The following is a 24,822-nucleotide window of genomic DNA, read 5'->3' on the forward strand; positions in this document are numbered from 1 at the left end:
AGATTTACAAGATTGAAACTGTGACGAAGTCAGAACTATGGATGTAAGTTTGAGAGCTAACAAAGAAGAGAAGGGAAGGCTGTTGGAGAAAGAGTTGTAAAACTAGAATTGAAGCCTTCTTGAGGATATTCTTCATTTTTTGTTTAGCACTGGCATGGAACATTTGGTGTATCAATATATGTTATTGGCATATAAGTATGGGGAGATCATTTACATGGATTTTTCATGGATTAACTAAGAAATAGATCAGCCCCTTTATTAATTAGTAATGTTTACTGCAAGAGTAGTTAACACAGAGATAAACCTGATAATAGTTAACATTGATTACTGACTAAAAAATATTCAAAGAATTCAGTTTTGTTGACTAAATTTAGAATCGTAAAATTTTTGGCCAGGGAAACTTAGAATCGGTAAAGATAAGACTACAAAAGAAAATTCACAGTTGCAGAAACTATAATAATATCTGATACTGAAAAAATTTTACTGTAATTTTTGTTAATAAGTACATATAGAAAAGAAAGTCAAAATGGGGACAGATTATTGCTGAATAGAAAATTGTTCAAAGTTGGGGCGCCTGGGTGGCGCAGTCGGTTAAGCGTCCGACTTCAGCCAGGTCACGATCTCACGGTCCGTGAGTTCGAGCCCCGCGTCAGGCTATGGGCTGATGGCTCAGAGCCTGGAGCCTGTTTCCGATTCTGTGTCTCCCTCTCTCTCTGCCCCTCCCCCGTTCATGCTTTGTCTCTCTCTGTCCCAAAAATAAATAAACGTTGAAAAAAAAAAAAAAATTAAAAAAAAAAAAAAAGAAAATTGTTCAAAGAATTAAATTAGCTTAATGAAGTATATTTAATTTCTCAGTGAAAGCTAATTACTGCTTGCATATTTCAGATTTAAATGTGTTTTTCATAAACATGGCATCAAAGCCCAGGCAGAGGAGTATTAAAACACCTTTTTACCTTAAGGAGTCTTAGGTTGAGAAAAGTAGTGAAAATGGAAACCAGCTTTCAGGGGTTAAGGAGAAACTAAATAATATGGAAATGGAGGGTATCATTTAGTAAGTTTGATAACAAAAGGAGTACAAATAAGTCAGGTTGTTTCTAGGGGTTGAGGAAGAGCCAGGGATAGCTGTGGTTATAAACAAAACAGAACAAAAACAAAAAAACAAAAACATGAGGACTCTGTATGTGACAAAGCAGAGGAAACATGGGGAAAGGCGTAATACTAGATATTTGTACCAGAAAGTTCTGCATAGGTGGGATTCATGGCATGGTCAGATGGTTAGTCTTGGAGAAGAGACAGGTAAGGCTAATGATGAGGAAGAACATCTGGGATGGCCTCATTTCTTTAAGGCTTTATGATGAAAGCAGAGGGTATTGCATTAGGGGCTCTGAGAGAATCCTAGTCTGGAACAATAACCATGAGGATTGTGTCAGGAAGGTGGTAAAACAATGAAATTACCGGTCATTTTCAAAGATCATATTGAAATTGAATGAAATTAATGGCTAGTGAGTGGCTCAGATCTAGGGTTTAGAAGCAAAAGTAGAAGTCTGAGGTGAGAAAGACGTGTTAATATAGACATTAAAATAAGTCAAGGAGTCTAAACTGGTGATGAAGAGCTGAGTAGAGAATTATTTCCAAAACCAATATGGTAGCTCTTAGAAATATACTTTTCACCTCGGTCTTTATTTTCTGTCTCATGAAGTTTCTGTTAGAGTATAGTTAGGACACAGTCTTGCGCCCATGAGGATATTAAATACAATAAATCAATTCAGGTTAAAGATTTGATTTCTTATGTATTTTGACCCCTGGTTTCTGCAGTCCACAGCAGGAGCATCATTATTGGCTAATGCCTCACCTCTGACTCTCATGACATCACCTTTGTCTGTAACAAATCAAAATGTGACTCCTTTTGGGATGCTGGGTGGCCTTGTTCCAGTGACCATGCCCTTCCAGTTTCCCTTGGAGCTACTTGGCTTTGGAACGGACACAGCTGGAGTGACAACCACCTCGGGATCTACCTCAGCCGCTTTCCACCATAGCCTAACTCAGAGTAAGTGGGGCTCTTTTAGTTACTTGCCTACGTAGTTTGACAGAACGGGAAAACTCATGAATTTATACTGATTGAGAGTAGTCCATTTGGAGTTAGTGAAGATTACAGAATTTTCTTTAAGAAATGCAGTTTAATTTCATTTATATAGAATAAATCAAATTGGTGGATTCAGAATTTATTTACAGTTCTTAAATGAACCATCTATACCACATTGCTATCTTAATGAAATTTATAAGAGGCAGTCAAATTTGCTGAGTTATTTGCATGTACGTATTTATATATGTACATTTTTTCAATGTATGTACTCTAAGGAGGACTTTGAAATCAGGGGCTATGCTTAACGTTATATAAATTAAACTATTTTCATTTTTTATCTAAGAGGGCTTAAGTGTTAGATTGAAGAAGATCACTGACAATTCTGTTTTTCTCTCAGATTTACTAAAGGGTTTACAGCCAGGAGCTCAGCATGCAGCAACACTTTCCCACTCACCTCTGCCTACACATTTACAGCAAACATTCAATGGTAAGAAAGCCACCTATTTTTTTCATCTCATAATATTTATATAGATATATAGATTGGATTAAACATCTCTGGAAACTAAATGGGATGACAAAAGTTGGAAAAAACAGATTTCACATGACTGAATCCTCATTAGCAACAAACTCCTTGTAAGGAGAGGAAATCGGTAAAGAGACCTTTTGTTACATGTGGAGAAAAAAAATTTTGAGAGCAGAATAGCACGAGTAGGAGAGGGGCAGAGAGAGGGGAACAGAGAGAATCTTAAGCAAGGTCCACACCCAGCACGGTGCCCAGCATGGGGCTTGATCTCAGGAACGTGAGATCATGACCTGAGCCGAAACCAAGAGTAGGACATTGAACCCACCGAGCCACCCATACGCCCCTGAAGAAAACATTTTGAAGGTATTTGTTATATTGAAATGATAACGAAGAAGAGGATTCATAAAACAGTGTACAAAAGTCATGTCCAGTAGTTGCAATAGTTCACATTTTGAAGGTTTACTAAGTGCCAGTTAGTCTTGTGACTACTGACATGTATTAGCTAATTTAATCCTTACAGCACCTGAGAGTGTGCTGGTAACAATCCCCATTGTTATAGATCAGGAAACTGAATTAGAGATAAGCAACTTGCCCAAGATGATACAGTAGTAAGTGATCTGAGATACAAATCTGGGAAGTCTGACTTGATACCTTTTCTGCCTTTTAGCAGTAATTCAGTTAATACCCTCCAAACTGTATGCGTTACACACTTGCAGCCCAGCTAGATCACTCTGAAATTAGATAGTGGACATTGGACATAACATGTTGACCTCTAGGTTATTGTTTTCAACAGCAGTCGACCTCAGTAGACTGCTGATACTATTCTTGAAGGCCATTTTCAGGATCTTTTGAACAGAAATAAGTGTTCAACTGGCCTCCTAACTTTGCAGGTTGACTGCGATCTCACTATTCTTTTTGGCCACTGCATTTAAAATGATCTTTGAAGGGGCACCTGGGTGGCCCAGTCAGTTAAGCATCCGACTTCAGCTCAGGTCGTGATCTCACAGTTTGTGAGTTTGAGCCCTCTGTTGGGCTCTCTGCTGTCAGCACAGAGCCTGCTTCAGATCCTCTGTCCCCATCTCTTTCTGCCCCTTCCCTGCTCATTTTCTCTGTCCCTCTCTTTCTTCCTCTCTCTCTCTCTCAACAAAGAAATAAATAAATAAACTTAAAAAAATAAATAAAATGATCTTTGAGGGACACCTGCGTGGCTCAGTTGGTTAAGTGTCTAGCTCTTGGTTTCAGCTCAGGTCATGATCTCATGCTTCATAAGATCAAGCTCCTTGAGAGAATGAATATAACTTCTCTATATTCATTTTATATATAATACAAACTTTTTCTGTAAAGGCCTCAACAGTAAATATTTTCAGCTTTGCAGGCCATGTAGTCTTTATCACAACTACTCAACTCCGCCATTCTAGTGCGAAAACAGCCATAGATAAATATGTAGCATGAGTGTGGCTGGGTTCCTATAAAACTTTTTAAAGTAGTGGTGGGCCACATTTGGCCCTTGGGCCAAACCTTGGTCTAGACAATCTCACAGTCCAGTTAATATGAGTATTTTATTTTGTAGTTTCCCAAAGCTGCTTTGAGCACAATCCTTCCTTGCCATTTTATGAATTTAATCATACCTTAGGTCAAATCATTCTCTCTGCAAACACAAGTACATAATATCTCATTATGAATGGAAAAACCAATTCCTTAGATGTTGTCACCAAAGTTATTTTAATAGTGTCCTATTTATACAGCTTTTGAAACAATCATCCTCTCTCATTGATACAACAGAGGCAGTTTCTTCAATAGAGGCAGTTTTTTGTTTTATGTTTTACCAGAGTAATTTAGATACCACGTGAATGAACCTAGCAGTGTGACATATGGTCTCCTCTAGCCTTAAGGTTGATCTTGTAATACAGCAATTTGTTCCTTTTCACCTGTGTGTCTCTGCCATTCATGCCTCCCCCTGCCTTTTTCTCTCAGGCTTAGGAGTGGGAGGCTTCATTGTCCTTGCTAAGGCAGTACCTTGTTAAACTTTCTCTATATTTTGTTGGCTCTTAAGGTCACTGGGTTCTAGTCTTGCCCATTTTTTTTTTTTTCCAACGTTTATTTATTTTTGGGACAGAGAGAGACAGAGCATGAACGGGGGAAGGGCAGAGAGAGAGGGAGACACAGAATCGGAAACAGGCTCCAGGCTCCGAGCCATCAGCCCAGAGCCCGACGCGGGGCTCGAACTCACGGACCGTGAGATCGTGACCTGGCTGAAGTCGGACGCTTAACCGACTGCGCCACCCAGGCGCCCCTAGTCTTGCCCATTTTAAATAGAGTAATCAACTAACTAAAATTTAAGAAATAAATCAGTGTATAAATAAATACATACAATAATCAACATTTTCCCAATTAAAAGTTAAAAACCATATGTAAGGAGCACCTGGGTGGCTCAATCAGTTGAGCATCCGACTTTGACTCAGGTCATGATCTCATGGTTTTGAGTTCGAGCCCCGCGTCAGGTTCTGTGCTGACAGCTCAGAGCCTACAGCCTGCTTTGGATTCTGTATCTCCCTCTCTCTCTGCCCTTCCCCTGCTCGCGCTCTCTCTCTCTCCCTCTCTCTCTGAAAAATAAATGAACGTTAAAAAAAAAACACACACACACATGTAAAACTAGAAACCGTTCCCAGTTAGCAGACTTACCTATCACTTACAACTTTTGCCAGGTTAGGACCAAAACAAAGACTCAGCTGGATTTTTCACTACCAGTGTATCCCATTTATTTACATAAATAATCGAGAATTAATTATCAAATGCTATGTCATGGCAGGGAATTTAATTTCACTTGCAAGAAAATGAAATTGACTTAGTCTTCTAAAGGGATCAAAAGATGTGGTAGGTTCCTTGAAGGTGGGGATTATGTCTTTTATGTTCCTTTGTGATCCTCATAGCATTTGACACAGTGAGTTCTGAGGTGGATAATAATAGTATTTCAACTGAAAACCAATCGAACCACAGCCATTTGACTTAAGAGGATCTTTTTTGTTGAGTTCTCATGTTTCTCAACCTCTGTAATGCCATGCATAGCATGTAAATTATTAAAGGTTATCTTTTTTAGCAGTGTCATTTCGCGTGGAAATTAAACGTTAATTGTTCTCATTGCTTTGTTTGCTTTTAATATGTATTTTTATAACACACCGACACAGCCCAATTAAACATCTCTTTTCTCAGATGGAGGCCAAAGTAAAGGGGACACTAAATTACCACGGAAATCTCAGTGACTTCCCAGCGAGCAATGGAGATGAGACACTCAGCTGGCTGATGGAATCTACCTGATGGGAAAGTACTCATGTGGTCATAGGGCTGCTGTTCTGTCGATGTTTACATTCTCTCGTCCCAAGCACTGTGGTGAGGAGGAAAAAAGAAAAGAGAACATTACTTGAGTCAAGCCAGGTGCAGGAGGAAGAAATGCTTTCGTGCAAAGTTAGTGACCTGTGGTCTCCTCTAAAGAAAGACAAAGTGACCATATTAACTGACTTGAAAGAGACTCAGTTGTCAAACCCACAGAAGTACAAATTTGATTTTTTTCCCCGGGGGAGAAAGAAGGAATCTGAGGATTTGGGTAAACTCCATCCATCCTGGGGGTTGGATCTGAACACTTGTAGACATAATCGCATAATAAAAGGCAGTCTATCTGGAATTAGGCCAGTTTGTCAGGAGTAACAATCATGTTGATCTGAGTGGACTATGCAGCAAATTTGCCACACAACAAAATTAATGACCCTGTGTTTGATCCAGACAGTAGCTGAGGAAATACTGTACTCTCACAAGTCCTGAACAAACTTGAATCTTCTCCAGTGTGTAGCAACCCCCCATGTAAATCAGTGGACTAAAGATGTTTCAGGAAAGTTATTTTAGCACAGTGATACATATTATTAAATCATCAAGATTTTTAAAAGTGAAGAAATTGAGCCTGTTGCTCTTAACAGACAAACTTAGATGTCCCCTTTTTGTAAAAGGGTCAGTTTCATCTTCCATTCAGAAGCAGGTACTTAACTCTCCTTCAGGTGATTTGTGCATCTGGTATTGACTGGTTAATTCTTACTTCCATTCTTGATGTTAAAATGTGACTCTTCAGAAATGGGGATCTTTGACGTAGGGCTGCGACTTCGGTGCTCCTAGCCCCTGCAGGCCCAACACCCTGAACTGTAAACTTCCCCAGCCGCACCTCGGTTCACAGCTTCTCCTGGTCTTGTAGCTAGTGGTACTTCAGGTGATTCTTAATTGTTGACAGAGACAGGCGTGAGTGTGTACTACACATGCCTCTTCGTTGGTCATTCAAATGGCATATATATATTTTTGGAATTTTTAAGATAGTATTTTAAAGGGAGGAATTACATTAGGATCATTATGTGTATAAGGGATTATTTTTTATAACAATCACAGTGTATTTTTACTCCCTATATCCAGTGTAGTGAAATTGATTTGGAGCATTTGGGATCTTAAAGCTTTATTAATATTTACTGAGAATATTGATATGTGAGTAAAGCTGCAGATAACGGGATAACAAAACTGCTTAGTTCTTATAGCTTCCTTATGCAAATACATACTCAACAAAGGATGTTAAGGGAGAAATTTATGGTTCTTTTTGAATATATTTGATTTGATTTTCTTTTTTTTTCCCCTCACCTTTGGTCTTGTCTCCTTTTCTCCCTATTTAGGCTTCTGAATGTTTTCAAACTATACCCATGATTGGTGTAAGCTTGATCCATTTATAACAATAGACTAACCTAAAAAACAGCATGAAATTGATAGTAGCAAGATTTGCATCTTTTTTCATTACAAGTCACCCTATACCCTTACATTTCTTCAAATAAGTGTATTAACCTGGCCCTTTTTTCCTTTTACAAGCACAAGTCCCAAATAGCCTATAGGACTGTGAATAAATTACCACAGATCTGTTCAGATCTGTATACCTATATTTTGACTTCAAAGTCACATTGGCTTGCTTCATAGCAACAAGTTAATAAGTAACTGAAAGCTTTAGTTCCAAGAACTTTTTACAGTAAGGGGAAAGGATTATTTCAAAGGAATCACTGATATAATTACTTGCCCCTAAGAATTTAGTTTACCAGTAAAACATAAGAATGTTGTATCAACCCCAGTTGGAAGGATATTGGGATGTTGCAGCGAGGCTTGACTTGAATCGAATATGTTTAATTAAAGTTTGTTTGTTTTTTTAAATTAGGGAAGCTTACCCAATTCTTGAGTTATTCGAGTGTAGTATACCTGTTGCCTTTATCTAATTTGGAAAAAGAAGTCTTTGCTAATACTCTATGGGAGTTTTCCTTTGGGAAGCAGTAGCCTTTGTTTTACTTCCCCCACCAGGAGAGAAGTCACAGTGCATACTAATCTCTCTTCCTGCTGATAATTGTGTACGTGTTCATCTGTGTGCATATGAAGATTTATTTATATATAAATTCATTACTAATGTAAGTCAGGGAATAATTTCGGTTTCTTAAATCCATCAGTTCTGAATCATGCTACGTGAAGATCCCTGACAGTTCTTGGTTGTCATTAGAGAAGAACAGGATTATCAATTCTTCCCCCCAAGTATTATTTTATAACTAACCATTAAAATTGTCTGAAGGCTCTTGGCTCTGAAAAGTCCATATATATGGAGATGATATTCTATTCTCTTCACTCTTGATTCCTTGAGGACTGCTACCTGGTCCCCCCACTCAGCCCCCAACCACATTTTCACTAACTTTCGTCCATTTCAATCAAGACGACCCTTTTATGTTGTACAAATGAAACAAACATCTTTATATTTCTTAATAGATAAGTATGACCAGAGAGCTCCTAGATGTAAATACAGAACTGTTTCTTTTCTAGATCATAACATTGAAAATGGTGTCCATACTTTATGGGTGCCTGTCTTTACAGTTTTTCTTACTAAATACAACCATATAAATTGGTTATTTTTTAGCACAGAGACTTGTGACTCATACTGTATTTTTGCACTTAAAAGTCAAATCGTGTTATTTTTTAAAACGGTGAGTAATTGGAAAGGATATAGAGCAATGTGTATTTCTGAAGAGCATTAGCAACATCCCAATGCAAAAATAATCAGCACACTTAATTATGTCCCACTCAGCGGGATTCTTGATTCAGGAAAATTAAGCTGTTTTGTTTTCAACTGTCGTGTATTTTAAATTGCCTTCACTGATGTATAAGCTGTTACTGTACATACAAGTTAATCCTCAGTATTCACAAGCAATAACGGTCAGCAGAGTTGTCTTCAGAGATAGCAGTGCTGAGCCTCAGTTGGAGACTGTTTGGGAGCAAAGTGTCAAGCTCATTCAGAGCCTCCAAAGTCAATGCAAGCAATAATTCCAGTATAACTCAATTCTAATTCTTTCTCACATGCTTCTCAAATCCAAGTGTAAAAGAAATCGTGGTTCTAAAACAGCCTGAAGAAAAACGTTTTGGAAAAAGAAGTGAAGTTAATCTGAAGTCACAAAATCCCGATATTCTGAGGAAATCAGAGGATTGTGTTAGTACATTCTGTCATGCCTGCCACCCCTTTGATGGATGTTGTTAGCCCAAATTACATTTTTTTATATCCTAGAAGTTGAATAGGGTGTATTGCATCACCGAGGTAGGAGGAAGAACCGGGCACATACATGTTTGGATACTGTGGGTTTGACACCTGTTTGAAAACAACTTATTGGGAAAGATTTTTAACCCAGGATCCCCACCCCACCCCACCCCACCCCACCCCACCCCACCCCACCCCCTCCAAAGCAGATCTAAATTGTTTACTACCCAGGGTTGGAAAGGGCAGACACGTCTAGTCTGTTCCGGTTGCCCTTACCACTCCCTTTTCCACCTCTACTTGGTTCAAGACGTTTTCTGAAATGGAAATTCTGCTGTTAATCAAACTGCCATTGATTGTGAGAACTCTATGTCCCTTGGGATCATCTCTTAGAACTCCAGTTATCTATCATATTTGCTGCTACATTTGTAACATGAACTTTGCCTGTATTGGTCGATTTTAATCTAATTTACAGTTCTTCATTTCTAGGAGGTTTTGTCATATAACTTGACCCATGTATAGAGTTAGGATACTTTATTTTAGGAGTGTACCGTAAAAGCACACTGGTTGGTCCCTGTATTCTTTTTATTATCACTTAGGTTTTGAATTTATGTTTGCCTTTTTGGTTCGTTGATGTTTTGTTTTGCTTTGTTTTAAATTAGAAATAGAAGAGTGAGAAAAATCTATAATCAGGCCAAACTTGAGAACTTTCCCTTGTGCTTCAGCACTATAGTTTCTGCTGACCATATGTTCTCAAAAGGGGCACTTTTACTTTCTCTTGTGCATGTATGATTGTTTTGTTATGTTTTTTGCTTTTGTAATAAGCAGAAGAAAAATGCAGTAGTAGGTAAATGATTACAAACATGTTCTGCAATTTTATTTTATAAAATTTAAGGGGAAAAGTTTAACTCTCTGTAAATCATTTCTTAGCTCTGGTAAAATGCTTATTCCTCTAAAACACGCTCAATTCAGGCCTTTGTCTTCGTTAAGTGCCTTTTTTTTCTTTCTTTTTCCCCCTCTTGAAAGTGTTCTCAGATATCCTAAAGTACAGGCTAATAAGTTAGGGGATTCAGGAGGAAGAATCTCATACTTGCCAACATCATGTCATGCTGTAATATTATTCTTCCTTTTTTTGTTTTATAAGTATAAGGATATATGTATAAGATACATACATGCATATATATGTATACATATGTAATATACATACCCATATATATACATATATATACATATACATATATATACATATACATATATATGTGTGTGTGTGTGTGTGTGTGTGTGTGTGTGTGTATAACTAGTAGCTGCTGTACCATCGCATCCTTTCCAAACACACTCCTTTCAGTGTTTGCAAAATTTCTGGCTTGTTTATTCCATTGTTTTAGTCAATTCAAATGGGTAGATTGGGAAACTGTCTTTATACAAGATGCTATCTTCCCCCTTTGAGTATCTGTTTGTAGAAGTTAACAAAAATGCCTAAATATAATAAGTCATTTATTTCAAGTAAAATAAATTTAGTGGACTCATTGCCCATCCTGGATGTAACCCACTGCTCTGTGCCCTTCAAACTTGGCATGAGTACTATTGGAGAAAGCATTGGAATAACAGTCTTTTGTGGGTCAAGTTGATAAGGAGCACTTATCAAGTTATGGCAGGCAAGACTAAAGACATGGGCAGCCAGAGTCAGAAGCTTGGTGTTGTATCTGAATAAGTTTTGAACAAAGATGGCAACTTTGTCAACATTAAACGTGCATCAGATTTTTCTCTGGGAAATTATTTTTGAAGAATTCATATAGCTGCATATCTGTGAAAAGGTTAATAAACTCAGAAAGACTTCAGATACTCATGTAAACACTCATATAACCTATAGCATTCTTGAGAGATCTTCAGTTTTCTTTTTATTTGCCAGATAATTACATTTGGCTTACTCTGATTTTATGGTTATTTAGATTTCTCCCTTGAACAAACTGGCCTAATTTTCAGTATCTAAGATTCATCTGTTTCTTGTTAAAAACAGGTATGATACATTAAGGGAGACTAAGTTGAACCAATCCTCAAAGCCCAGTACAAATATATCTAATAAGTGCCCCCTTTTAAAGACATTTTAATTGGGAAGAGGAGACGGGTGGCGAACAAGAAAGCAGTGGCTCCTGGTAGCGCTACCTGAGAGCACAGCGCTTATCTGGCAGCCTCAGTTCAGGCGAGTCATTCTTGAATTACTATATTTAACAGGGGGAATATCATTTAACCTTCGTGCCTCAGACTACCCATTCGAAAATTGGGTATAATAATATTCACCTACCTCCCAGGGATATCAGAGACTTTACTATTTCAAAAATACTTTGAGTTTTTCTAAAATGTCCTATAGATTTAAAAAGTATCACCATCTTCCCGCAGAGGCTAAAAAATGTGTCCCCATGATGGGTATAAAAAGCACCATATGATTTTTAAGTTTAAAGAAGAGTCACTGGAATTCTAATTTAGATGCATATTATTTAAACATATTTGTGGTGGGATGAAAATGGTTAGTTTCAGGTTAATAAGTGGGGAGGGGGAATAACACTGAGTTGCTTAATTGTAAGTAGATTTTCTTTTTTAGCCTTTTATGGTGTTAATACATGTGTGATTTTTGCCAAGGCCGTGGAGCTGCAGCTAGGTAAAGGTTGGGTGATTGGCTACTGAAGTTGATAAATGATCCTGAAAGTTTTTTCCGTCTCACTTTTCCATCTTCTCAGTCTGCTTTCCTTAGAGCACTTGTTTGGTGATGGAAAGCTAAGCTTTTAGCTTCTAAGCAGGAATGGACAACTCCTCATTCTTGTAAATCAGAGATTGTGTACTGTTCATGTCACTACTGGCTTCTCTGGCTTTGCCCTGAAGGAGCAGGCGCTACACGCAGTCAGCTGGGTGTACCGTTAGCCCGGCGACCTCTGTGTAATTCAGTCTCCTTCCACCCACGACGGAGGCGGAGTCATCTGCCACTCAGGTTACAGAAGAATGGGGAGAGGGGAGGCAGGATTCACTTCTTAGCTGGGACACGGGTGGGAAGGGTGGGGGTAGAAGGAAACCGGTTTTTGCTCATCTCTAAGGAAGAAACGAAGGTCATTTTATTCCACTTTCCATCCTGGCATATTAAGTAGTGATGCTTACAATTTTCCTTTATCGTTTCAAACAACAGCAACAACGGGAAAAAATGGATGCTGCATTTTTAGTTAGGGCTAAATGCTAAGCAACAATTATTAGAGAGTGTGTGCAGAATTAAATTATAGCACAGATTCAGGGTCAGGAAGGAGAATGTAGACCGTAAGGAAGAAATTATCCAGCTCAAGTGAGTCAAGAGAAAGCACCATGCCCAAGCAGACCGAGCATCTGGGTTAATTCCCACAACTGGCCAAGGCCCATTTAATATCTAGTGATAGGATGTTTTTCCTTAAAAATCACTTTTTGGTTGTTTACTGCTTTTTCCAGACAAGGCCTTAGTTAGTAACCTCTAAATATCAGCTATGCAGATAAACGTACTCTTTATTTTCCACATTTCCCTCTTTTTCCATGCTTCAGATAATAGATGTTAAATGACTTCTACCCAAAGAAATAAGGCATAAGGGTTTTGTTGAATGTGTGTTTGTTCCTCTAGGGAAAATTAACAGAAGTATAACACAGAGATATTTTGTGTGTTCCTCTATCCTAAAATGTGAACTTTATATTCAAAAACTTAAGTACAGATCCTTTTACTGGTGCAAAACTGTAGTTAGAATCATGGAGTGTCTTTGGGTTGTTAAGATAAAATAGTCCCAGTGTTCAGTTCTGAGAACGTTTTAGATTCTGTGGCATAGTGTTCAGGTTTATAGAGCTGAACAGTTGGTCAGACTCTAATTAAAAATAGCTTTGAATATTTAATGTTGAATTCCTTCTTTCCTCATTCTTCTTACCTCTAGTTTGAGCTCTTAAGTTAACCATTTCATCAGCTAGTTGCTACACTAGAATATCACTTGCATGTTGTCAAGAGTCTGGAGCAGAAAGGTTAGACTTTCACCTCCTTTTCTCACTCACCTGGCCCATCTTTCCTGTGTCTCCACTGAATTCAGAAGGGAAGACTACAGTACAGGCATCGTCCAGGAGACTGTTTATATCCTAGCACAGACTCAGACAGGAACTCAGAGGAGTTTAATCAGACTGTTTTTGAACAACTTGACAGTAAATGACATTTTTCTCAGATGCTCCCAAAGTACTGTTTGCTCGAAAGTAGCTATTTGTGACCTTTATTTAATTTCCTCATACTGTAATTCTTGAACTTCTCAGTCTTTCTTACCTATTTCTATTTAGAATAGGTTAGCAGTTTTCTGAACTGTTTCCCAAACAGGTCAAGAATACTTCCAGAAATCTCGGTAGTATAATTAAGGGGGTCTGTATTTCCAGGATTTGGAATCATCACTGGTGACTGGAATTTTTTTTTTCTCTTCTCCCTTGTATTAAAAACTAGATTACTCTCCTACTACACAGTGTGGTAGCTGTAATTCATGGCCTCCTCTTGATACTTTTCAAGGTTATTCAAAAAAGATGCAGACTTTTATCAAGGGCTCTTATTTCTCCTAATACTCTTCCTTGCTTATTTTCATACCGCCTCTGGAATAAACCTACTTTTGCAAAGGTCTGAGTCACACAGGCCATATAAATTCTTGCCAGTTTTAATGTTCCTCAGAAGACTCTGCCCATTATTTTCTCCCATTTTGCTAATAATAATATAATTCTATTTTACCTTAAATCTAGTTTTAAAATATTTTGTAATAGAGCACTAATGGAAACCTAATTGAAATACAAAAAAGATAACTATTCCTCAAGGTAACTTGGAAATACTTCTGTTCTTGAAGTTAACAGCTCCACCTACCCCCAAGCACATTTCAGAGTCAGCAGTAACGAAGACCAGCCACTTGGCATGTTTTTCTGTGTGACAACCTGCCTTTAATTTGTCAGGTCTTACCTACCTTGTATTTTCTGTCCTCACAACCATAAACTTTCCTCATTTTTGGCTGTCGTGTGCTGTTTGCAGGGTTGACGTGCCCTGTGGCAGCACATAGGATTTTTCTTTCCCATACCTGCAAATTTACCAAGGATGACCCCGGTTTGGGCAAGGGGCATTAAAAGACAAAGAAGTTATTCTCAGCTGATAAAAGTATTGCTGTTTTTATATAGTGAGTTTAGAAAATTGGCCAAAGATGGCCAACTTTTTAAATCCTGGCTATGCCTACATAATTAATTACATATCCCGTCTGAGACCTTCTGATAAGTAAGGGGCCCTTCCACCAGTAGAGGCAGGTTTGCAACCTACAGATAATTTCCTCTGACCTATGGCCAGCCATAGAAAAGATTCAAGCTTTGTACTGTCCTTTTGTTGGCTGTCGTTGAAAAATTATATTATAGAAAGTATCAAAAATATCAAACTGTTCTTAAGAAGAGTATGTAATCTGGGGCTTGCCTTCGTGTTTTGCTCACTAAACGTTGTCAAGCTTAAAAGAAAAGGAAATGAAATCTCTGGCTGGTGAAAATTTTGTGCCCCAAACAATATGTTAATCAAAGTCTACCAAGGTAACTAAGTGATGGGTGTTTTCTCTCTTTTATTACAAGCAAGAAAGTTTATTTGCAGTTGTAAAATTATAGCAGAACTGCAGACCTATTTGCTATAACTGATTGGAAATAAAGATTCTGATTTTTAGTCTGGGTAAGCACATATTTCCAACACTTGTGGTATGCATTTCGAGAAGGGAGAGACTTTTGTTTGGTAACAGAAGGAAAAAACAGGACTTATTTATACAGTGAACGTTCACTCTGTAGAGGAACTTCCCTCCAGGTACACATCTTCCTCTTACCTTAGCCGCCTCCGCACTTGGTAGAGATGCCAACATGTTTCACAACCGATCTTGAAGGAAGGAGCCTAAAGAATTGCTGCTCCTCTCGGTGAAAGGCACTGATTACTGTATCGCGTTTGTTTGTAGGGAGGTGCGTTTTTGCTCACTTGAAGGGATATACTGTATTTTAAATAAGTGTGTGACTTAATATTTGGGGATTTTTTTTTTCCTCCTTTAAAACTGGACCTGAACACAGCTTTGAGTTGATATTTGTAATAATCTCAGGACCTGAAAGATTGTAGCATTTAGTGTGTCTTAAAAATTATGTACTGTACCAGCCATGGATTTTTGTAAATATACCTGTCTCCCTTTTTTGTATTATTTTAGTAAAAAAAATAATAAATTTAAATAAAAGGGGGTGGTGATGACATGTGAATGGGTGTGGGTATGTATGTGTGTGTGTTTGTATAAGGCTCTTTTGAGACGAACTGGTGCTTGTTTAATTTCCGGCTCTGAGGAGAGCAGGAATATGGCCAAACTGCTGCTACCGACCCTGCACTGAGCCCAGGTGTTTCCATTTTGTCTTTCCCAGTGCTTGATTGGACGCGGGCCACCAGGAAATGACTCAGAAGCTAAACTCTTCTTCCCACTGCCACCTTGCCTTTGCATTCTCGGTTCTGCACACCCTTTGAACTTCCGTGGCAAAGCTTTCCAAACTCTGGGTGGCTTGTCGGTCTGTAGTTTTCAGAGAGCTCTTGTCACTATTTTCTAAGAAGAAAGAAGGACAGGTAAATTTCGTAACCAAAAAATAATCACACATTTCATAAAACCCTGATGAATTCTGGACATGTGAGAGGGCTTAAACATTCCTAAATGTGGATCTGTGAATTGAGAAAATCAGCCCCGTGGATATACGCCTTCAGTGCAGGGAAAAAAAATTTTTTTTTTTTTTTTTTTTTTTTTTTTTTGTTGCAACAGCCTTGCTCATATTCCAGGTATAGTTAGCAAATCCCTGTTTTAAAGCAGGAGCCTTATTTGATTCCGTGTAGATGTTTCCTGTCTATCCTTTGTGACAGGACCTTTTACATGAGTGTTTTTTCTTTTTGTATGTGTTATGTGTTGTATTAAATAAAGAGGAATGTACATATTACTCTTGTGTCTGTTGTATTATTGGGCTAACTTGGATTTTAATACCTCATTCTTTTAGTAGTGGTTGAGCATCTGTTGTCTGTATTGTACTGTGCTGAGCGCTATCGGATACAGAAGTAAAGGGCAGGGACCCCACCTTCAGGGTATTGACAAACACTTTGCAATCTCATGACAAGTTAAAAGGTAACAATTCGAAATTTGTCACAAGGGTGTGGTCCATTGCTGCCTGACATGTGAGTTCAGAACAGGGAAGAAATTGGACTGGAGCGATCTGGGAAGATTTTGTCAATTGGATGGCACTGAGCTGGGTCTCAGGATACTGGGATTTGGCTAGGAAGAAGGAAAGGGGAATGTCCCGAGCAGAGTCAGGAAATAGACGAGGCTGGTGTGAGGTGTATACTGGGATTGGTAGAAGCCAGACTGTGGAAGTCCTGGAATGTAGGCTTGCTAGGTTCTTCCTCCGGGTTATAGGGTGTGTGTGTGTGTGTGTGTGTGTGTGTGTGTGTGTGTGTGTGTGACAGAAAGCAAGGAATACTACTACTAGGGTCAAAGTTTGAAATGTAGATATGGGAATTCGGCAGAACTGATCATCTTTGGGGTGTCTGGCTGGCTCAGTTGGTGGTAGAACGTGCAACTTGATCTCAGGGTCATGGGTTCAAGGCTCATGTTGGGGATAGAGATTACTTAAAAAAAAAAAAAAAAGACCCCCCCCACCCCCCAAACAAGAAGTGATCACCTTTTCAATCCTTACTTGTAGAAGACCTCTGGAGAAAATATTATTAAGATAAAGAGTAGAAAAAGAATTCAATCTTAGAACTCTGGTGAAAGAGTGGGGAAAAGATGACATAGAAAGCAACATGTGAGAGAAATTCAACAGTTTGTCATTTATAAGCGAATATGTATATATGCATGAAAATACAGAAAAGACATATACCCCAAAGTATAGAGTGATTATATGAGTGTTTTTTTCCTTTTACTTACGCATATTTTTGGTGCGTTATCATTAAGAGGAAGAGTTTTTAAAAGGATTGATCCTCATGCATGGGGGAGAGCGTAGGCTGCAAATGCCCTCACTAAAAAACAATATTTAAAGACAGATACGCCAAAGCAGATTCTTGGTAGTAATAGCCCCTAAAGATATCTATCGTTATTCAACTACATTCACCTATGTTGTCACCATCTTGTATATTAACATATTTAAAGGTGTTATTGTAAGCAAGATATTTTTAAATCTGTAACTTCCCCGAGTTTCTTTGACCATGGACTTTTTCCATGTAACTCCAATTAACATTAGGCATGTAAAGCACTTACTAGCACGGTGACGCGTAGCAAGTACTAGGTAAATGTTAGCTTTTATCATTCAACCTAGTTCTGTTTTATTACTATTTCTGTAGTTTGGAAAAGTTTCTAAGAAGATACTTGGCCCAAGGAGTTAAGGATTTCAGAATAACCTTTAGAGAGCCAACAAGTAATCCAGAAATGCTCCCAGCCTTCCAGAGTTGAACGAGGGCCAAGTGTCCAGAAGGGGTTTTTCAAAGGTGTATAGTGGAATATGTGCAGCAGGAAGTACTTCTGACACTGTCCGTGTAGGCAAGAAATTGTGTCAGGCCTGAGCTTTGCCACAGGAGAGTGGTTGGTTAGGAAACGGGTGCATGGAACAGTTCCTAGTGATGGAGTTCAAAGGCAAAGTGAACCAATTGGTGCTGGAGTTAGTTACTTTGCTTTTATAAGTTTATTCAAAGGGAGAAATGGATGGTACAAGGATTTCTGTACAGTGATGTAAACGATTGAAACAGCCTAATGCCATGTTAGGATTTGGTTAAGTAAACAAAAATAGTACTAAGTAAAAAAAAAGTTTTAATAAGAAATGACCAAGATATCCAGGCATTAAGAAAGAGCAGACATAAATATAAATGCACACTGGCGCAGAAAAATAGAAAAACCAACACTCCCAAGTCCAGAGGCGTGGTGTGAGTGCTTGTTCTGTATCCTTTTACTTAAATGTATTTTCAACTGGGGCGCCTGGGTGGCGCAGTCGGTTAAGCGTCCGACTTCAGCCAGGTCACGATCTCACGGTCCGTGAGTTCGAGCCCCGCGTCGGGCTCTGGGCTGATGGCTCGGAGCCTGGAGCCTGTTTCCGATTCTGTGTCTCCCTCTCTCTCTGCCCCTCCCCCGTTCATGCTCTGTCTCTCTCTGTCCCAAAAATAAATAAACGATGAAAAAAAATTAAAAAAAAATGTATTTTCAACAAACGTGGATGATGTGAGAAAGGGCTTTTGTTGGTTTGTTTTTAAGAAACAAACAGGTGGGCTTGGTTGAAGAAAGAAAGAAATGGGAAAGAGGCTCTTCCCTGTCTCATCACTGGGAAAAGGGAAAAGACCTTATTTCTTCTACTCAGATCCTGCTAGAGCCCCAAATTGGCTCTGTCTTGGAGGGAAGGCACAATGAACTGCTTGATTTAAAATAAAAATTTTCTTTGGAAAAGATTATCCTTGTACTTGGTTAAAAAAAAAAAAAAAAGTACCAAGTACATGGGCATACAGAGTGCAAAGCGTGTCTTTCCTGGCTATAGTCCCTGTTTTCTTTCCTCAGAGCAACCACTGCTACGAATTTTCTCCAGCTATAAGTATAAATATGTACCTGACTCTTTAACATAAATTCAGCATACGTACTTTGCTGCACAGTACCTAGCATTTTTTCCAGTTGTCTCAGAGATCATTCCACATCAGTACATAGGGGTCTGTCCTCTTCTTTTTGACAGCTCACAGTCTTCCATACTTACGGTATCATCACGGTTTATTGTATTTATTTTTATTGATGAGCACTTAGATTACTATCACAAGGCAAACTGTAACATCCTGTGTATGTACATCACACGGAAGTTCGTTTTGGCGTGGGTAGTAATGACCTAACATCCTAGATTTGAAAGTCAGGGTCTGGAATCTCTGACGTTGCTTCTCATCCAAGTAAAGCTTTGAGAAATGCCTGGGAAAATCAATCTCTTGTTTAAAGGAATTTGGAAAATTGGAAATAAAAGCAGAAGAGGTGACTCTGGGTACACCAAGGGTGGAGTCACACGCGAGGGAGATCATGAGTTTCTTCAAAGGACAGCCCCCTCTGATGTGTCATGCGTGTCCTTGCCTCAAAAACGATGGCCCTTCCTCGTCAGTGTGTGCCTTGACATGGCTTGTTTTTTTCTGTCTGTATATTTACCTCTTCTGTGCCCTGTGTCTGTACCTTTACCATTTCCCCACTATCTTTTTTCTAGTAGGTGGCATAGCATGAAGGAAAACAGGCTGACATTAGATGGGTTCACGAGTCCCCGCTCTGAAGCTGTGACACTAATTTAGACAAGATGCTTACCTTTTAGCCTGTTAACTTATTTCCACAGTGATGATAGCAACGATGGGGTGTGTGGTTGAATTAAGAGACTGGATATGGAAAGCACCTAGCATAGTGCCTAGCACATAAGAGCTAATTAATGGTGGCTACATTATTCTCTCTCTCTCTTCTGCCTTTTTTCTTCTTAAATTCATACTTCCTCTTGCTCTCCTAACTTCCCAAACTCTAGAGGTGAAACCATAGTGGTGTTTTTTTTTAATCTTTCTTAAAAAAAAAAAAAAAAAAAAAAAAAAAAAAGCTTACAGTACAGGAGTGGATAAATATCAGAATTCTTTGATTGCAGATGTCAAACCCCTGGTTTAAAAAGTAACCAGAAACTTGTCGAAAAAGTAAAGTCTGTTAAACACAACAGTAAAGAGAATCTTTTGGTTCGTAGAACTGAGTCGTGTAGAGGTGAGCCTGGAGTAGGGGAAGCTTTACCCAGTGATTCGGTGTCCTCACCGTCTAGCCGTGTCTCTGCCCTGGCATTCGAAGTGCCAAGATTTCACAGATAGCCCTCTGACAGCCTCAGGCTCTCCCTTCGTGGCCAAGTGGCCGCTGCACTTCCAAACCCCATGTGTGTGTCGTGTGTTAGTTTACTTTTGCCTTATTGTACCTCACGTGCAAAGCAGTGCGTTAATCACGTGCCTCCAATCATAGTACATGGTTCACCATCACTCAGTACAACAACTCATTCCCTCATTGTATGATACATTCAGCTTCTCCTTCCTTCCTGAGTCCCCAGCGCCCTGTGTCTCATCGGTGCCCTCTTGATATGTGCCCCTTGTTATGCATGTTCACTTCTAAAATAGTGCTGTTTAGTGCGTGTACAAATTTCATTTGTACGAACGGTCTGGGCCTATACATTTTGCTCTTTCCTACTTTTCTCACTTTTCTTAAATTTGTCCATGTTGCTGTGTGTACATCCTGTGTGTTGCTGCTTATCACCGCGTAGTATTCCATACTGTGTATCCACCACGTTCTACGTACCCGTTCCTCTGGAGGTGGATACCTAGGTTGCCTCCAATTCCCTGTTATTGCAAGAAAGGCTACAGGCCGTCTCCTGCCGATTGCCTGTTCATCTCCGCTTCTTATTCGATTGCGTTGTATCCTTTTGTTATAGGTAATACTCTCTTATCAGTTGTAGGTGTGCTTGATATTTTAGTCTGTAACCCCTCTTTCAACTTTGTGGAGGACATCCTGAATTGAACAGAAAATGTTAATTTTTAATAGTCAAATTGATCTATTTGTCTACATGTATGTTGAGGCACTTGTTAGGAGATATTTCCCTATCCCTGTGTCACAAATACATTTTCCTGCTCTTTCTTCTATTAACTTTATAGTTTTAAATTTTCTTCGTAAAGGTATTGTTCATGTATTGATTTCTAGGTACTTTATAGTTGTTGCTTTTATGAGTGGTATATTCTTCTCCATTCGATACTCTCATGGTTTTTGTGGGTAACGAGGAACGCTGTTGATTTCTGAAAGTCGAGTTTGTGTCCAGCAACTTTGCTGAACTCTCCTATTCCAGTAACTCATCTGATGATTTTATTAGCTTTTCAATGAAGATGATCATATCATCTACAAAAAATGACAGGGCGCCTGGCTGGTTCACTTGAAGAGCATGCGACTCTTGATCTTGGGGTTGTGAATTCAAGCCCCATGTCGGGTGTCGAAATTACTGAAATCAATACATAACCTTTTCAAAATGACAGTTTAATCTCCCTTCCCAATTCTTTCACTTTTGTCTTATCTTAGAGCATTAGACTGGTCCTTTAATACTATTTAAACAGTAGTGGTGAAAGTGACATCTTTGTTCCTTGTCTCAATTTTCTCAAGTGTGGTGTTTATTCTAGGTTGTTGGTATATAGATTTTAAGAAGTTAAGAAAGTTCTATTCCTAATTTTCTGGGAATGCTGATCATAAGTGTGAACTGGATTATAGCAAGTACATTCCCCCTAACCCTGATACATGATCAGCACTTCCAGAAAATTTCTGAGAAATGTATTCATAATTTTTTCATTCTTATAATCTTCATTTTCTTTGTTTTCCTGTTGCATTCTGTTTCATTTATACGCATCTTCTCCCTTGTCCTTCAGTCTTGCCAGTTTTCTTCAGTCTTACTGATTTTTCAAGGAATCATGAATTTTATTGGGTGCACATATGTTCGTTATGGTGATATCTCTTTAATCTGTTTTTTCCACCAATATATAACGTCCCTCATTTTTCTTTATGATGTGTTTTGCCCTGATATCGCAGTTATCTATATTCTGAATAATATCCCATTGTATGAATATATCACATTTTTAATTTATCCATTTATCAGTTGATAGACACGTAGGCTGTTTGTACATTTTGGATATTGCGAATAATGCTGCTATGAACATTTAGGTACCATACTCCCCCACCCCACCCCTGATCCAAGTGGCATACGTTCCGAGACCCCCAGGGGATGCTTGAAACTGTGGATACTACTGAACCCTCTAGATCCTATGTGTTTTCCTATGCATACGTACTGATGATAGTTGAATTTGTAAATTAGGCACAGTAAGAGATTGTCAATAATAACTAAAAATAGAACAATTATAACAATATACTGTAATAAAAGTTATGTGAAGATGCTCTCTCCCAAAATATCTTATTGCACCGCCCTCACCCTTCTTGTGGTGACGGGAGATGACCAAATGCTTGCATGATGAGATGAAGTGAGGTGAATGACGTAGGCAGTGTAGCATAGCATTAGGCTACCCCTCACCTTCTGACTCTGTGTCCGAAGGCAGATCACCTGCTTCCAGCCCATGGTTGACCGTGGGTGACTGAAATTGCGGAGAAGGGGGACCACTGGACAGGTTTTTGTGTGGATGTATGTGTTCACTTCTCTCAGGTGTGTACCTAAGAGGCCATATGGTAACTCTGTGTAACTTTTTGAGGAACCACAAAACTGTTTCCCACAGTAGCTGAAACATTTTGCACTCCTACTAGCAATATGTGAGAGCTTAAATTTCTCTGCATCCTTGCCAGCACTTGATATTTTCCGTTTGCTTGATGATAGCCATCCTGGTAGGTATGAAGTGGTACCTCATTCTTTTGATTTGCAACTCCCTAATGACTCACGGTGTTGAGTATCTTTTCATGTGCTTATTAAGCAGTTAGTATATTAGTATAATTATAGCATATAGCTTAGTACATTAAGTATAGAAGTACTTTTTCGAGACGAGTTCCCAAAGAGACTGCTGTAAAGTCTCTGAGGCCTTGCATGTCTGAACATATTATCTTTGCATTCTCACATTTCAATGAGAGTTTAGCTGGATATAATATTCCAGGTTATTTTCCTTCATCACTTAGAAAACATAACTTGATTGCGTTTTGTCTCCAGTGTTTGTTAGAAACATCGATGTCAATCTAATTCTTACTTTTTTGTGGACTAGCTGCTCCTTCTCTCTAGCTTTTAGAATTTCATTTTTGTCTTGAATGGTCTTAAATTTCACTAGAACGTGTCAAAGTTTTAGTTTTTCCATATTTACCCTGGGTGGTGCACCATGAGATCTTTGTATTGGAATCTTTTTTATCTTTAATTTTTGAAAGTTCCGGGGCACCTGGGTGGCTCAGTCGGTTGAGTGACCGACTCTTGATTTCAGCTCAGGTCGTGATCTCATGGTTTGTGAGTTTGAGCCCTACATCGGGCTCTGTGCTGACAGTGTGGTGCCTGCTTGGGATTCTCTCTCTCTCCCCCCCCCTCTCTCTGTTCCTCCCCCACTTGTGATCTGTGCTCTCTCTCTCTCAAAATAAATAGACTTTAAAATTTTTTTTAAAAAGCTCTTAGGATTTCTGTAAATATTCCCTTTCCTAAATCTATTTCCTCTCTTTCTGGGACACATATCATACATATATTTACATCATATCACCATCATCTCTTTAATGTTCTCTCATATTTTCCATCTCCTTCCAGTACCTTCTGAGAAAATTCCTTGAGCTGATCTGGATCATTATTCATTTTCCAGCTATGTAGTCATTCTTGTTTTTATCCAGTCTTTTGGCTTTATTCATCTATCACGTATTTCATACCCACTATTTCCATTTGGTTCTTACAGCTGCTTGTTTGTTATTATTGTTCTCCTATCTTAGTAAGGATCTTTACCGTGCTTCTTTTAGGTTCTTGTTTTGTCTTGTTCCATTCTGGCTTGTCTAGCACGATTCGTCCCAGTTATTGTCTCTTTTGTTGTGACTCTACTCCTCAAATATCTGATGATTTTCACTTGGGAGCTTGTTTTGTCCTGGGCTTATAAACAGCCTTTTTTAGCTGGTGATGTATATACCAAGGGGAAGGGCCAAGCACCCTAGCATGTGCTTTTAAGAAGTGGGTTGGGAGCCTCAGGAGCATTTCCCAGAGCAAAGTCCCAGGTACCAGAGTCAGATTTTGACCCACACTGTGGGTCCAGTCACATGGGTCATTATTTTCTGCAAACTTGCTCACAGTGGCTTATTTCTGTATATTTGGTGTTTTTTTTTTAGTATATATCCCTGCACTTTGTAACTTCAGCTATGGGCATTCTTCGAGGCCTAGATTTTTATAAAGTATGTTCCTCTAAAGGGCATTTGAGTTTGCTTCTTCCAAGCTCCTAGGAACATTACCAACCCAGGACCACTTCAAACTAAATGTTAGCTTAGGGATTTCAGGGCCTCAGAGATAGGATGAATTTCAGCCACAAATGCGTGTGAATGGTTATTGCTAGTAGTTAGGAACTTTAGAAGAAAAGAAGGCTCTCTACCCTGCTACCCTACCCTGAGCTGAGATTAAAACAGAAGGGTCTCAGGGCTCCTGGCTGGCTCAGTCAGTAGAGCATGCTACTCTCTGACTTAGGGTTGTGAGTTTGAGTCCCACATTGGATGTAGAGATTATTTAAACAATAAAATCTTAAACACACACACACACACACACACACGCAGAAAAGTCTCTTCTTGGTGAAGTCAGGGATATTTTTTTCATTCCCGCCAATGAGGCCAATGTTAGGGGTTCCATCATTTTGTAAGACTTTTTGATCTGACTCCCACCATGCTAGTCTGAGGCTTTTTTTCCCTTCTGTCTACAGTAAATTGAAATCCCGACTGTAGGCCACCAGGGATCAACAGATAGATATCTTCAGGGCAAATCAGTGCTCATTTTCCTAGTCCTCCTCCTTCCTCACCTCTGGCTACTCTGGCTCCCTTTGCTGTCAGCTCTGTCATGCTCTGAAAAAGTGTTTTTATGTGTTTGTTAAAATTTCACTCA

The 24,822-nt window shown here is 39.0% G+C and overlaps 1 protein-coding gene across 7 annotated transcripts in view; it reads left to right on the forward strand.

Annotated features, from left to right (window-relative positions):
• UBN2 (ubinuclein 2) overlaps positions 1-24,822 on the forward strand; it is a 91,109-nt gene that overhangs the window by 63,263 nt on the left and 3,024 nt on the right. For 5 of the 7 annotated variants that reach the window (XM_045495828.1, XM_045495834.1, XM_045495832.1 and 2 more), the window contains 4 exons: positions 1,816-2,047; positions 2,481-2,570; positions 5,817-5,993; positions 15,616-16,173. The exons of 1 other annotated variant lie outside the window; for it this stretch is intronic. In XM_045495828.1, the coding sequence (XP_045351784.1) occupies positions 1,816-2,047; positions 2,481-2,570; positions 5,817-5,866 (372 nt within the window). In that variant the 3' untranslated portion in view covers positions 5,867-5,993; positions 15,616-16,173. Of the gene's footprint in view, positions 1-1,815; positions 2,048-2,480; positions 2,571-5,816; positions 5,994-15,615; positions 16,174-24,822 lie in introns of those variants that run through there. One more of the 7 variants, XM_045495829.1, reaches the window with a different exon arrangement.

Source organism: Leopardus geoffroyi, chromosome A2 (assembly GCF_018350155.1).
Source record: "Leopardus geoffroyi isolate Oge1 chromosome A2, O.geoffroyi_Oge1_pat1.0, whole genome shotgun sequence".
Classification (NCBI taxonomy): domain Eukaryota; kingdom Metazoa; phylum Chordata; class Mammalia; order Carnivora; family Felidae; genus Leopardus; species Leopardus geoffroyi.